The sequence below is a fragment of the Mesocricetus auratus genome, unplaced genomic scaffold (genome assembly GCF_017639785.1).
Source record: "Mesocricetus auratus isolate SY011 unplaced genomic scaffold, BCM_Maur_2.0 Super-Scaffold_6730, whole genome shotgun sequence".
Lineage (NCBI taxonomy): Eukaryota > Metazoa > Chordata > Mammalia > Rodentia > Cricetidae > Mesocricetus > Mesocricetus auratus.
In genome coordinates, this window is record NW_024429184.1 from 111,160,495 (window position 1) to 111,176,449 (window position 15,955).

The following is a 15,955-nucleotide window of genomic DNA, read 5'->3' on the forward strand; positions in this document are numbered from 1 at the left end:
GTTTGACCTTACAATGGTAGTGTTATAATATTTAGAAAAATTTATTGCATTCCCCTACACCTGGCAGTAGGTTTTTGTTTTGTTTTTATTTTATAAATTTTTATTTAAAATAAAAACAATCTTATTTTACATATTTTACGTACCAATCACTGTTCCCTCTCCCTGCCATCCTCCCATGCCCTGCACCAATCACCCAACCCACACCCCATCCACTCCCTAGGAGGGTGAGGCCTTCCATGGGAGATCATCAAAGTCTGTCACATCATTTGGGGCAGGACCTAGGCTGGGCTCCCAAAGCCCATTCCTGCACTACCAGAGGACCCATAACTGCCCAGGCTCCCAACTGACACCCATGATCAGGGGCTTAGATTGGTCCGTCCCATGCTGGTTCCCCAGCTTTATCCCTGGGGTCCATGAGCTCCGACTTGCTCAGGTCAGCTGTTTCTGTGGGTTTCATCAGCCTGGTCTTTTCCCCTTTGATCATCACTCCTCCCTCTCTACAACTGGATTCCAGGAGTTCAGCTCAGTGCTTATCTGTGGATCTCTGCTTCTGCTTCCATCAGCTACTGGATGAAGGCTCTAGGATGGCAGATAAGGTAGTTATCAATCTCATTATCACAGACTTAACAGCCCACCTGAAAGCTCTAGAACAAAAAGAGGCAAATTCATGACAGGAAATAAATACATTGAGTGCTGAAATCAATAAATTAGAAACAAAGAAAACAATACAAAAAATCTCGAAGAAACAAAATGTTGGTTCTTCAAGAAAATCAACAAGATAAATAAACCTTTATCCAAAGTAACAAAAAAGCAGAGAGAGAACATGAAAATAAAAAAATCAGAAATGAAAAAGGGACATAACAACGGGCACTGAGGAAAACCAGAGAACCATCAGGTCATACTTTAAAAACTTGCTTTTTCCTTATACATTGTTCTGAAAATTTCACTTGCCATCAAAGAGACTAAATTCTGTCTGGTGTGGTAACCAAGTTAACAAGCTCCCTGGGATCATTTCAAACAATGTACTCAATCACCTTTTCTATTGTGCACTCAGCCTGTTTAAGTTTAACTTGCCTTTAAGAAAACAATGAAAGCAACCTGACTTTCCATCCAATGTAATCAGCTTCACAATCTAAATTAAATGTGTAGCTTTAATTTCAAACTATATACTCTTCCATGCCCTTTGACCAAAATAATATATGTATGTGTGGTTTGTGGTAATCATTTACTGAAATCAAACAACAGGAAGGAGACAACCATAAAACAAATGTCTGATAAATATCGGAAACAATCTGTGGATATATCTCAGTAGATCAGCCTCCTTGATGCCTGTGATATGCTCATCTCAATGTCTTCACAATTCATTGTCTGTCAAAAACAAGTCTAAGGAAGGAGAAAAACAATCATTTCAACTCCAGTTAGAGTTATGCTTAGAAAAACCCCACTTATGTAAGGGATAGATTGGGGTATATTTCCCACACTCTTTAGCAGTCTTTACAGAGTCAAAAAACATGCTGGAAACAGCAAAGGAAGACATAATAGACTGATAACTACCACCTGATGTGCACACTATTAACAAACATGGGACAGTTGTGAAGGACAAAATGATGACAGAGGGGCCGGACGCATTATATAAAAAGAAAGTCCCATAGACGCAAGGTCCTGGGTGGTATTGTAACCGGGGTATATGGGGGATCCATTAACAGGTTCTCAGATTTGCAGATTAAGAAAATTTAAAAATCTCAAAAGGAAACACTGTATTTTTTTCTGAAAAATGGGTAAATTGTGGTTCTTGGCAACTGCCAGAAGGAGGGCGAAGAATAAAAGGAGAGGAAAGGTTCTAGAAATTAGGCAGGCTAAGCAACAGAAGTCTGTGAGCAGCTGGTGGAGGTAAGTCATCAGAGATACAGAGAATACATGTACACATTCTAAGCCTATTCTGCTACCAAGCAAATACATTTTTATATCATTTTTTATTTTAATTTTAAATAGCTTGTTTTACATGTCAATCCCAGTTCCCTCTCCCTCCCCTCCTCCTGCACTCCCCTCCCCCCAGCCTCCCACCCTGTTGCCAATTCCTTCCACATAGGGGATATCTAGAGTCTGTCATTTCACTCCGGGTAGGGTCCAGACATTCCCCTAAGAGTCCAGGCTGAGAGAGCATCCCTCTTTGTGTTATGGGCACACAATGACTGTTTGTATTCCAGGGATAGACACTGATCCACTGCTCAAGGCCCCATAGGTTGCCCAGGCCTTCTCACTGACACTCACATTTGGGGAGGGTCCAGATCAGTCCCATGTTGGCCTCCCCGCTGTCAGTCTGGGGTCCAAGAGCTCTCCCCTGTTCAGATCAGCTGTCTCTGCTGGTTTTGCCAGCCCATTCTTTGCCAATTTGCTCCTCACTCCTCTCTCTCTGCCACTGGGTTCCTTGGGTTCAGTTCAGTGTTTAACTGTGTGTTTGCCTCTGCTTCCATCAGCCACTGGATGAAGGCTCCCAGATGGTTATAGGCATCAAGTTCACTATCAGGAATGGGCATTCGAGGTGGTCTTTCCACTATTACTTAGCTTGCCAATTGGTGTTATCCCTTTAGATCACTAGAGGTCACTCTGGTGCCTGATCCGTCTTCTAACCTATGATTCCCTCTTCCCCCTATTCTACCCCCACCCACTCAACTTCCTGTTCCCCCATGACCTACTCTAGAAGAGAGGGGGAGAAGAGGAAGACAAAGCAAATACATTTTAATGTGTATCTTGCTGGGGAAATAGTGTCACGCCGCAGCTAAAACAGACTTAGTATTGGAACTCGGCCTGCCTTGATTTCTGCACAGGCTTTCTTCACTGCCTTCAACATGGTGCCACTAAAAGACCATTCCCATCTCAGTCCCATGGGCAATTTCTAACCATGGTAAGTAACCATGTTGTACCATTCAGAATCACAAGATGTCTTGGAATTCACACTGCAGTTAAATGTTTCCCAAGGCACAGGTGAAGACTGGTGAATTATAAATCAGAATAGAATCAAAATCCAAAGCCATAATGAAACTGATTTTTCTTTCCTCATGATTTTGTTTATCAATCCATTATAACATGATTTTTTCCCTACAGATTCAGAGTCAAAATGTGTGAAAATCACTGTCCAGACTCTAAAATCAGCAAGCCTCGATCAGAATGCCTCAACTACTGCTATATTACTTAAATAATGTCTAGGACAAGAGCCCAGACAACTCCCTCCTCCACACTGTGAGACATTCCTTTACTGAGTTGGAACAAAAGAATAATCCTTTTCTGGAGTATGAACTTTCCTTAACAGTGGCTGTTGAAACTTTCTTGCCAGCAATATGGCCACTACACAGTTGGTGAAATGAGATGAGAAGCAAGAGTTTTGCTGATTCAAGAAGTACTTCATGGTGGCAGAAAACATATCCATGTCCTAAGCATGCAAATGAAAGTGTACAGACAGAAGCAAACAATACTTTTATTATATCAAGACTTGAATGAATAAACTGCTAAATGAACCAAGAATGGAATACCCGATTGAAAAGATTGAAAACATATGGATAAACAAGACATAAAACTTTGATCTTTGGAAAAATCAGAATATTTATATGTTACTGAATGTGTATTTTCAGCAAGTATTTATTTCATACCCAACGCTTTGCAGGTACTTTGCTAGGTGCTAAATCAAAATGACCATATGTGTTCCCTAAAAGTTAAAAGATCTTTTCTAGCAGTCTTATAGGGAGGTATACATTTTTAAATTATTTCTTAAATTGGTATGTATGCAAGGTTTTTTTCTGCAGGCATGCATGTCTGTACACCACATGCAGCACTGAAGCAGTCAAGATCAGAAGAAAGCGTCAGAATTGCTATTTCCTGAAGTTATAGATGATAATGAGGAGCAATATGGGTTGTGAGAATCTAACCCATGCCCTTTGAAAGAGCATCAAGTATTCTTAGATTATTAAATTCATCTCTCAAGCACATACAACTAAAATCATTTTAAGTGATATGAAGAATACTATGAAATATATAACCAGAGAAATGAATGTAAATGAAGGATAAAGTTAAGGAGGAGTCAGAGAAACATGAAAGGGAACATTTGATAAGAAAATGCTTATTAATGGGTCTTCAAGTCTGAATGAAGGTGTTTGTGCTTTACTTCTTGTCCAGGGAAAACAAAGAAATTTCCAGCATGGCTGGGAGAGTAAGAAGGATGCCACCCAGAGATAAAGCAAGAGAAGCAGAAAGAAATATAAGTTCATCCAAAAGATGTTGATGAATGAAAAACTGGAGAGAAGTATGATTGTAGTTGCTTTCCGCAGAGACTGTTGCATGGACAGATCTCTGAAGAAACAAGGCATGGAGAAAACACATGGAGGAACTGGTGCCAAGCCACCATGGATGTGGTGGTGTCATCTAAGATGCAATAGCAGACATGAATGCAAGTATTGCATAAGTTTTGGACATAGAACCTAGAGAGAGACAAAGACAGAGACAGAGAGTGGTGAGAAAAAATTTCAGATGTTGGCAATTGGTAATGGAATCGTCAAAATGAATAGTAAGGTTTTGGTTGGAGCAATGGCTTTGAAATAAAAAGAAACAATGAGGAATATAACGAAAAAAATCTAACGGTGCTAAGCGATGAAAACAATAGCACAGGGCATGTTACATTTGAGGTACCTATGGGATGTCCTGAGAAAGCTATCAAACTTTACTTCCCCAAGTTCTCCCATTCACAGAAGTCAGTACCCTGCAGGCTCCTGACTCGGGCTCTACTGTATCCTTCACATCGTGCCCCACTTTTATCTCTCGTTTCCCTCAAAATGGACTGTCATGCTCAACGACGTCGAACACATCAGCTGATTCTGTCTCAGAGCCTAGCCCTGGACTTTCTCTCTGCCTGGGACGGATATTCATAGCTTTGCTCATAGTTCCGTTCCTCTCTTCCTTCCGTTTGGAAGCCACCTAGTCATCCATTCCTTTCCTAGAGGTGTGTAGCGGCTGTGCTAGGTGTCGTCATTTTCCGCTAGCATCTCAATACTCCTCTCCATACATTTGTCATAATCTGATTTTTATAATCTGTTACTCTTGCGTATTGTCTGTCTCCATCAACTGAAAAGTGTGGGCGCTCCATGAAGCATGGTGTTCCATGTCATTTGGTATATCCCAAAAGATGGGTAGTGTTTAACAGTTCTGAAGATGTGGAGAAGGTCTGGGAATTTACGCTACTGGCTAGCCAAAACATTACACAGCCACCATTTGGGGACGTTGACATAAGCCAGGCTCCAACGGTCAGGCAAATGACTTAAAAGACGATGTAAGTAGGACCATATGACATCTACACAGAAAGTGTCCTCGGCTGTGAGAAAAGGACACCAAACTTAAAAAAACGTCCAAGTTGTTTTCAGAGAGCAGTAACTCCACTGTAGTGCTGCTCTGATATATATTCTGTAGTACTCTAGATGGAAAAAAAAACTTACCCTTTGTGGCAAAGGGAGACGTCACTTCATTTGTCAAAACTGCTATTAAAACACCCTGGAAAAGATATTCTGAAACAAAATGATGAATATCTCTACTCACAACACAGGCAGAAGCATGAAAGAAAATAGAAAGTACCACCCAGTAAATACCAGTTAGTGGAGGATCCACCCTGTGAGTTAGTTATTCCTGTTACGCTCATTTTCAAATGCATAAATTGGCTATCAGAAAGTGCATCAATTTCTCTAGAGGTAGGCCACTGCTCTGGTCAGTATACACAGCCTCAGGACAGGGAACTGGGGAGGCAGGGAGAAGGGGAACTGAGCCCTCTTTATCTTTTACCCCGCCCTGCCATCAGCCTATCAAGCCTTGATGTGTGTACACGGTGATGAAAGAGAGAAACAAACGGGGGGATCAAAATGCATGGATGGAAGAGAAGAAGAAAAGGGAGGGATGGAACATGTCTTTGAGCTCTCCACTGTTGCTTATCCACCCAGAACTACAGAGGGCCTTTGCATTTGCCTACAAATAAGAAATCCAGGGCTCAGGAAAAGGGGGAGGATGTCTCAAAACCTAACTAGCTTTTCCTGTCAGAATGTGGGTCCAGCTTTTCCTGCCCTGTTTCCTACCCAGATGACATTTTCCCCAGTCTGGAGGCCTCACAGAGTCAATCAGTAACTAAGGATGTCTATTATACAGCACAGTGGGTGGAGCCTTGCTGCCATCTGTCTATAAGATCACTCAGTTTCTGCAGAGAAGGACAGTGCAGAGCTCTCCTGACCTTTGCAGCCATGAAGGCGGTGATTGTCTTTCTTAGTGCCATGGTCCTGCTCAGTTTAGCAGGTAGGTGTGTTTGCATATTCTCCAAAAGTTAGTAAAAAGTTTCCGTCTGTCGCTTTACTGAATGTATCTCCTGGAAATTTAGATAGTCTAGCGCTAGCTCCCTTGTATCAGTGGGTGGAAATGAAATCAATGGAGAGAATACCAAAAAGAAGAGTTTCTAGTGTGTATTCCAGAAAGAAGTTACTTCTCATATACATGAGAAAAGCATCCCTAGAGATAGTCATGACTTGATCTAAAGACAAGGCTGCTACGTCATTAGGGATGTGGTAGGGCAGAAAGGGTTTCAATCTGCAATCCTCTTCTAACCCTACAAATGGTCACTAGACGATACAAGGGCAACTTACAAGATCGAAATTCTTATGAACTTACATAGCAATGCCTGCCATTTAGTTCGCATAGCGGTCATATTTTTGAGTGATTAAAAGTTTTATGTTTGATCTAGAGGATGTTTAGAAAGAAAACATCATGATTGAACAGATGCAGGCGTCCTCAAACTTAGCATGAGAATGTTGGGAAATGGTTCTGGTTGAGATAGATGAGTTTGGCCTTTTGTAACTGGTATTAATGAACACTTTAACCTCCACCTCTGATAGGGCAGAGTTTTCGACTAGAGCCACATCTGTGCTAAGCTAAGATGTGGAAGGCCACTGCTTATTGTTTTAGATAAATATTTATGGAAGAAAGGAGCCCTTTGTTCCACCTCAAGCCTAATAATGAATACTACTAGATGCCTGTAATGAGCCCCTGCTCATCAACTTTTAGACATGTTTACATTCTGGATCCAAAGGGACCCCAGCAGCCGCATCTTCTCTGATGAATCCTAGAGATCTTTTTCATTCCTTCGGAGATCACTGACTGAAAATTAAGTTTCAGGAACATTTCTCCTTTGGGGGCTATTATATTAGATTCCTTTCCCTGGTAAACTCATCTAGATTCACAGTTACCATCGGCTTTTCTTAAAAATAATTTTTGAGAATACAATTACATAATTTCTCCCTTCCCTTTCCTCCTTACAAACCTTCCCATATACCTCCTTGCTCTCTTTCAAATTCCATTTTATTTCATTGTTGTTACATATATGTATCGTGTATCACGTGCTTTGATGTCAGCGAGACTTGCTTTCTGAAGAATGGAGCCGTTTCTGAACTATGTAAATACACAAAAGACAGTTTGAAACTCTAGTCAGTCACTATAATGCACCTGTGGGAAAAAGCTCTTTGAGAACTGATGGTGAGTTGGCAGAAAGGCCCCATTTTAAACACTATTTACAAAAGAAGCTTAATTACATCCCAAGACCTGATGGCTATTTCCCATACTGCCACCCACACTCACAGTATGGATATTTATGATTCACTGACTGAGATGAAAGTTCTATTGGATGCAGAGAGAACACTGATGGATATCCAGAAGGTATATTAATAACTAGCGCCTAAATGTTTCAAACTCTCAGAATATAATTTCTACTGTCAAGGAAGTGGATCAAATTTTCAGAAATGTCAAACTGAAATGCCTAGTAACAGTCAAAATTTTACTTAGTTCTTTGCATGATCTTAGCAAGAGAGTGGAGAGAACCCATCCAATGTCCTTGAGGGTCCGTGGAAATACAAGGGGCGGGAGGTGGACAGAGGAAACAAAGAAGACTCTATGAAAACTGTAGTTTTTGCTAAGCAAGGATGGATCTGGCCGATTTATTTGGAATCCTCGTTGACATGTTTGATTTATGTTTTCTAGGTAACACTTCAGCTAATTTAGTGGGGAGAAAGGTAAAGAAAATTTTATAATTTCTTTTGATGTATTATTTCTTAATTCTAGAATTTCTTGTGCAAGCTCTTAGAGAAGCGAAGAAAGGTCCCCCAAGTATTGATCCATGAAGAATGGATGAGTGTCAGCAAAAGAGAGCTGGAGGTCAATGTCCTGAAATGGAGAGGTGACATAACACCCAGGAACTGGAATTCAGGGTCCAAAAATCACTATATATATGACTTTAATTCGATCATCACTTCGTGTGACTCTTCCCTTGAGCAAGAGTGGAGTGATAACTTTACAAGAGAGTTATGGGGAGATCAATGAATGGGTAATTGACAGTCACAATTAAGGGGTGAGACTTTCCCATGGAATAATACATAAAAATAGGACAGTGCCCTATTAAAGGTGTTTGATGATAATCATCAAGGAAGACTAACTATCCTGTCGGTCGATGACCCTAAGGAAGTCAGAACAACAGGAAATGTGAGCTTGAAAGTTATCTTCCTCCTCTTATCCGACCTCCCCACAGCATCATGACTGAAGCATCATGACCTGATGTTTTCCCGATTTGCAGATGAAGTGGCTGAGACCAAGGAAAAAATTAGCAGACTAATCACGTTATGTAACTAGGAAATGGCCATAACCTGAGTTTAAATCAGATTTTCTAATTCTAGGGTATGTTGCTTTTATGGTTATTGTTATTGGTTTGTTATGCAGCATCCAGTGTCATAATCCTGATTGAAACAAAAACTAAAAAATGAATATTTCATTAAGATCAAACATTGAGAAATGATAGAAAAGTGACTGTACTTAATTTTACATTTAGGCTAGTTGCAATGATGCTCTTGGGGGATGTCCCAGAATGTATGACCCTGTGTGTGGGATGGACGGAGTTACCTACCCCAATGAATGCACCCTGTGTTCTGAAAACAGGTGAGGATAAAGTCTAATTTATAAGTATTTATTTTAGCTTACTTAGAATTTCACTTATGTTACCCTCTTAAAGCCTTGATCAATAAATAAATCTTTCTTTTCATAAATATGTAATGATAACATGACTTAAAATGGCTTAGATGATAAAACCCCTAATTTTCTTAGCAATACAACTAATAATCTAGATTTTCAAAAATCCTAAATATACAAAATACCTTTACTTTTCAAAACAATCTTGACAATAGTCAAGATTGCATTTTCTAATGTTCTGACATGTTTAAGGTTGGAAACAGGAATCAGACTCAGGACACTGGGACAAACAGATGTGTCACAGTTTTTCTCTTACACTATGACTGAGCATTTACCATGTGCCAGTCATTATGATAGGCCCTCCTTGTTTCCCATGAGCTTCTGACAGAAGCACACAGCAGCAACTAAGTCCACCTCATAGGCATGTGTAAGAGCTCCTTACAAGTCACGATGATTGACAGAAAACAGAGTATAAAGTGTTACACAATCAAAGCAAAGATATAAATATCTCCTAACTGAAAAGATCAATAAAGGCTTAATTAAAAGAATGCCATTTAAATGAGGCTCTGAGTTTCAACCAAACAATAGGGATCCCAGAAGTGACGGGAAACACTTGGATTTTCTAGAACTGACTCCATGTTAAAGACTTAAGCTGAGGCTCAAGTGGCAATAAATTGGCGTTATTCCTCTGCAACAATCTCTTCTCTATAATGTAAACTCTCCTGGGATGACTCTAAATGATTTCAGAAACTTCTCAGAGTTTATCCAGGACTGTAGACATTTCTAACCCTACACACTAGGCATTCAGCTTGACAGTGAGTGTGTTTCCAGTGTGTAAACGGTGCCAGGCGTGACAGCACATGCCTGCTATCCCCGCCCTACAGCCAAGGCACGTGAAACCTGAGTTCTAAGCCAGTCTGTCCTTTCATCTGTCTGCCTGGGCTACAGGTGGAGGCCCTGGCTCAGGGTTTTTGGAAAGAATCCATTTGAAACCATTTGTTAATTTTCTCATGACCTATGTTGTTGACACTAAGGTCAAGCATCATTATTTCCTTCCATGGGGAGGAGGAAAGTCCCATAACACCCTTGAGACTTGTGAAATCTCCAAATGTAAGCTCTAAACTCTAAAGGCCTCTATTTAGAGCAAAGCATTTGGAAAATATGAGCAAAATGCTGACCACGCTCTCCTTTGGCCTTTTCATTTACTGGTTGCAATCTGCTCTTTGTGTTCTTTCAAATACGTGTGAATATAAGAGGCACATTCAGCTGCCTGAAAGTACAATGTCTCACTGTGTTCTGAAATAACACTTAAGTCTACAGACAAGTTTGTCTTCCTCAAATGGAAGAGGTGTTAAAGGGTTTCTATGGTGCCTTTGTTTTGATTACCCATTAAAAGTCACACAAATAAATGGACTCCCCAGGTTGTATCTATTTGTATACACACACACACACACACACACACACACACACACACACTCAATAATAATCAAAGAAAAAGAGGCTATCAGTTTGAAAGCAAATGGGTAATGAAGGAATTTGGGAGGGCTTAAAGAAAGAAAGGGGAAAAGAAAAGTGATGTAATTATATTTTAATTAAAAATGTAATAATTCAAAGTAGCACAAAAGTTACCTGTGTGGTAACTATTACTAAGGCCAGGCTCTGATCCTAACTACTGGGGTTTGAGATGCTCAGAAAGCACCAGAAGTACCTTCTCTATGATAAGTCCCATGTGTAGCAGGTGCCTGCCTGGTATGCTAAGTCAGTACATTATATGTCTTCCGTACTTTCTCAGGGAAGCTGTTAACGATTTTTTTCTATAGGAAAGCAATGACTGCCATAACATTCTATGGTGCTAGAAGCATTTTCTGTCTGTGCTAGCCAATACATAACCACTGGTCAGATGTGCTACTCATTGGCTCTTAAGCTCAGATAGTGTACTAAGAAACTGAAGCTTTAATATTGTTAAACTTTTAAGTATAAATAACCCAACGTGGCTAATGGGCAGAGTGAACCCAAGTGAACAGCACAAGTGTGGATATGTAAGTGACTTTGAAATTGCCACTATGTAAGTTAATGTTAAAGTGAAGAAGCAATGGGTCCAGAAAATGCACGCGTGAAAACAGATGCAATAACAGGGAAATAGAACATTTCTTGTGTGCCAGTCTGTTAAAGGAAACATTGACTAGAAAGATAACTCCAGAAGCAGTCTTGTGGTAACTAAGGATTAAGGGTTGAGGGACAATTGGGTTTTGTGAGAGAAACTGGCTTGGTAATGGTAACATGGGAAGCGCAGAGATTTTCTCCAAAGAGGAAGAATGCTACTATGAAACCCGAGCTGGACTGACAGATTCAAGCCCCCATCTTCCAAGATGAAATGTTAAATACTTAGCAGGTCCCATTGTAGCCTGGGCACCAGTTAAGATTTCCATATGGTGTCTAGGTTTTCAGCATCTGCAGTAAAAGTGGCAGGGGTGAACTTGCGATTAATTTCAAGGGTTCCCAGTAACAACCCATGCGGTCTGTAAACAGTAATGATAGATAATGTTTCTATTCTGTTGTACCCCTTGTGAGTATAATAGAAAGCAACAAATGTTCAATGAATAAGTGAATGAATAAATGAATTGGAGAAAGAGAAAATCGAGTAGATTTATTCTTTTTTTTTAAGGTGCAATTATATTGTTTCATTGCCATTTTCCCATAGTCACTCATTTGGGCCAATAAATGCAAGTTGAACATTATTTATTTTCTTCAATTCTCATACAGGAAACGCCAGGTTCCTGTCCTCATTAAAAACTATGGGCCTTGCTGAAAGTCAAGATTTTGAACTCTCGTTAAGACTACCACGATGCTTGGAGAGCCTTTCTGTTGAATAAACGCCTCTGCATACACCTTGTTCTTCCCAAAGCTTTCTGCTCAAAGGCGTGGGTGAGGGCAGGGAACCCAGGAAAGACCAGGCTAGACTAAATTTCACCAGTGAGTTCATTGTGCCTGTAAAATCATCCGTTGCCGGTAATGACAACGCACAGTTGAGCACGAACATGAGCAATGAGTTGAGTTCTCGTCAGGATGATTAAGATATCCAATGCCATGTCCAGGAAGTGATCTGGTAGGGGGAAAGGGGGTCACCTACCCAAGGAACTGAGTGTGAGCCTTTGTGTAGCTCACAAAACTTCTACACAAGGAACTTTGTGAGCCATCGTTAACGCTGCAGGGTTTTTCTTATCCTGTGAGTAAACGTATAAAAATGAAAGCCTCTCGACTGAACACCACAGCAAGTAAGCTGCAGGGGTTCTCCTTCAGACTTTAAGCCCCGGTCTTGCCTTAAAGTCAGTGCTCATGCCTTGAACCACCGCCACCTCATGTGGGCTATGCCTTGACTTTCTCCAGTGGGAGATCTAAATAATAACCCTTTATTTAAAGATCTTCCGTGTCCATATTCAATAATAATAAATAAAATAGAAACAACGGAGTATTCCCAAGGGTATACACCTACTTAACAAAAATAAAAGAGAAGCAGCTTGAGATTCTGAGTTTACACAAAACTAGTCGAAGACGGAGAGGCAGTGGAGAGCTGACAGAGGCAGTGGAGAGCTGACAGAGGTGGGGCGGCTTCGAGATCTATAGCACACTGGGGAATCTGTTAGCCATTGAGCTGGAAATCACCATGGTGAAGTTCTTTACAATGTGGAAGGGGAGTTGTCTAGTTACTCACTTTTGGTGTTGTGCCAATGTTCCAGCCTGGAAATTGAATTCTGACCACTAGAGGGTGCTATGGTTCGGCAACTGACTCAGCTGAAAAAGCCTGACGCTATTCTGCCTGACAACTCTCACTAAATACTTTGCTAAATTATGGATGCAAGATGGCTTCCAGCATCCTATCTGTGATGCTAGAGGACATTTGAAGGGCACCAAACATTAAAGAAGTCTGTGATGGTAAAATTATTTTAAACATTGAATGTTCTAAGTTGCCATGTCTAGATAGACCAGTCTGTAAGTCCACAAGGAAAAAAATTGATTTGTGTTTTAAAAAAAATATATATATGCATATATATATAATTATAAACTATTCTCAAATCATATATCTTTGATGGCTCTGTTTCCTGGGCCCGTCATAAGGCTCATGGATTCTATGTCCATGTCTGGTGGTTACACTTCAAAAACATATCTAAAAAAGAGAGACTGTGAACTTTGATATGAATATAAAACTTCAACCTATGAAGAGCAATTCAAATAAGGAAAATTGGCTGGAAAGAAACTCCTTAGAACTGGGAGTGTCTTTTCAAACAATTCAAGGGTTAAGAAATATTGACCAGCTCAGGTCTAAACAATACATCTATATCATCCCCTCCAGAGTTTAGGGAACATTGAGGAAGAAGAAGGCAGAAATAATGTGAGAGCCAGAGAAAGAAGAGTTGTGTGAAACGCTATCTGTAGTTACCTACACAAGATCTGTACAAAGTTGCATCCATCAACATCCCATTAGGAATGAGGAAGGGTCTCATGCGGGCCCAACCCTCTCTAAGAAGCTAATGAGTGTGACAGGAAGGTCAACCAGTTGTTTAAACTTATTAGGTCATAAAAGTAAATATAATAGAGGTGTTTGATATAAGTGTTTTTAAAATATAGCATAATTATTAATTCTCTGAGAACATTGTGTATACAGTGTATTTTGATCATAGTCACACATCCCTAGTTCCTCCCTACCAACTCCTTCTGAGTTCCCCTTCACTAAGTATCCCCTTCCAACTTAGTGTCTTTTTGTTTTAATAACTTAAAGTCCAATTAGTGCTGCTCATATACCTAGGAATGTGGCACCACCCACTGGTACTGTTAACCTATCAAAGACCACACCTTTAAAGAAAATTGACTCTCCCTCCCCTGGGAGCTGTCAGCTGTCAATAGCTCATCATTTAGGGGCGGGTACCTCTGCAGCCTCCCATATTTATGCTGGAATGTTGTCTGGCTTGATATTGTGTAGGCAATCATGGATGCTGTGATTTCCTGAGGGCAATAACCCTGTCATGTCCAGAAAACAAGTTTCCTCTAATCTTTCCTGACCTCTGGCTCTTAAGATATTTCCACCCCCTTCTGGAATACTGAGTGTATCAACCTCATTCTAGGGGAGGTCCCATTATCAAGAGCACTTGATCACACATATAGAACTCCATGTATTATAGTGGCTCTTTTTTTATTTTTTTTTGTTGTAGTTGTTATTTTTAAGAGAAAGAAAAAAAAACCATGAAGTTGTGTGGGCATGGGTAGGGGAGGATCTGGGGGGAGTTGGGCATAGGGAAGAATGTAATAAAAATATACTGTACTAAATTCTCCAAGAATAAATAAAAATAAAACTATCCACCTACCCGTCCATGTTTTCTGAGCCTGGGGGAAGGAGGTGCAATATTCATGCCCCATTTATAGCAGAGCATTCCACACAACTTGTTCTCCATGCCTTCATCAGGTGTTAAGTATTTATATCAACTGCACAAACATGCTTCTTTGAGAAGGACTGAGAACTGCACTAATTATGGGTATACGTGTATGGTTTTGGAAATCAGTTTGATACTAGTAGGGTTATCCCTGGGGCCTATAGTTCCTCAAGTGTGCACTTTGGCAAAGTTTACAGTACCAAACATGATTAAGCTTCCTCCTGTAGAACAGGTTTCAGATTTTGTGTAAAGTGGTTGAATACCCCAGCAGCATGTGTGCTACTATTGTTCCTTATCATATCTTACCAGAACAGTAAATTTTCTAATTCCTAGTACTCATAACTGAGGAAGATGTTACCTTTTCTCCCCCAGCATCTGTATAACACTTTCTGGCCTCTAAAAGATAGCTAGCTTGAAAGAAGCTTCTAGGTCAGTTCTAGCCTGATTTCTGTGTGACTAAAATATTTTGTATTTTCTTCCATAGACTCTTACCACAAAGTTATGATGGGCAACCAAGATAAATGGCAAAAATCTGCATTATTTGGAAGGTCTCTTGGATCCTACTAACTGCCAACTTTTTAATTTAGTATCTAACAGACAGAAACATGATTCTTAATATATGGTAATTGAATTTAGAAAATATATGAAGTTTTTGAATAGTGGGTTTCCCTATGGTTTTCCCACAAATTTTATAATGTATGTAATATATATGTCACATTTTTATTTTTATTTTTATTGTTGTTATTATGAGACAGGGTTTCTCTGTATTGTTTTCGAGGCTGTCGGTCCAGCCCAGTCTTGAACTCACAGAGAGATCAGCCTGCCTCTGCCTCCCGAGTGCTGGGAATCAAGGCATGTGCCACCACTGCCCTGCTCACATTTTTATTATTAACTCATCTGTTGATGGACAAGTAGGCTAATTCAAATTATTTTATATAGCAAATAAAGCAAAAAATAAATGTGGGGTACAAATATCTCTATGGTAGGACATGCGGTTCTTTGGGTATATGCCCAGGAGTGAAATAGCTGGGTCATGCTGTATTTCTAATTTTGAGTTTTGAGAAATGTCTAAAATGATTTCCATAATTGCTACATTAATTTACACACCAACAATAGTGAATAAGGGTTCCTTTCTCACCACATCATCTCTAACTTTTGTTATCACACATGCTCATGATAGATAGCTCTCTGACTGGGTCGTATCTCAAAGTAGTCTGATCTCGCATTTCTCTGATGACTAAGAGTATTAAACATAAGTTTGTTGTTGGCCATTTGTACTTCCATTTTAGAAAACTGTCTATTCATTCAATTTACCCATTTATTGGTCTTTTGAAGACTCTCCTGCAAGTAAAGTCAGATTCTTTGCTTTACTGCAGAAAGAATTTCTAGAAGATCCAGTACAAGACAGTATGCTAAAAGATATTTTAATGTATATTTAATCATATCTCCTGCAAGTAAAGTCAGATTCTTTGCTTTACTGCAGAAAGAATTTCTAGAAG

The 15,955-nt window shown here is 39.9% G+C and overlaps 1 protein-coding gene across 1 annotated transcript; it reads left to right on the forward strand.

Annotated features, from left to right (window-relative positions):
- The first annotated feature begins 6,202 nt into the window (after window positions 1-6,202).
- On the forward strand, window positions 6,203-11,918 carry Spink1 (serine peptidase inhibitor Kazal type 1). Its single transcript, XM_040741991.1, has 4 exons — window positions 6,203-6,321; window positions 8,053-8,084; window positions 8,894-9,000; window positions 11,794-11,918. The coding sequence occupies exons 1-4, from the start codon at window positions 6,270-6,272 to the stop codon at window positions 11,837-11,839; spliced, it is 237 nt and encodes a 78-aa protein (XP_040597925.1). The 5' UTR covers window positions 6,203-6,269; the 3' UTR covers window positions 11,840-11,918.
- The last annotated feature ends 4,037 nt before the right edge of the window (window positions 11,919-15,955 follow it).

Coding starts and splice junctions, on each gene's coding strand:
- Spink1 (XM_040741991.1), top strand. CDS start 6,270: ATGAAGGCGGTGATTGTCTTTCTTAGTGCCATGGTCCTGCTCAGTTTA. Junction 6,322..8,052: donor GGTCCTGCTCAGTTTAGCAG/GTAGGTGTGTTT, acceptor TATGTTTTCTAG/GTAACACTTCAGCTAATTTA. Junction 8,085..8,893: donor CTAATTTAGTGGGGAGAAAG/GTAAAGAAAATT, acceptor TTTTACATTTAG/GCTAGTTGCAATGATGCTCT.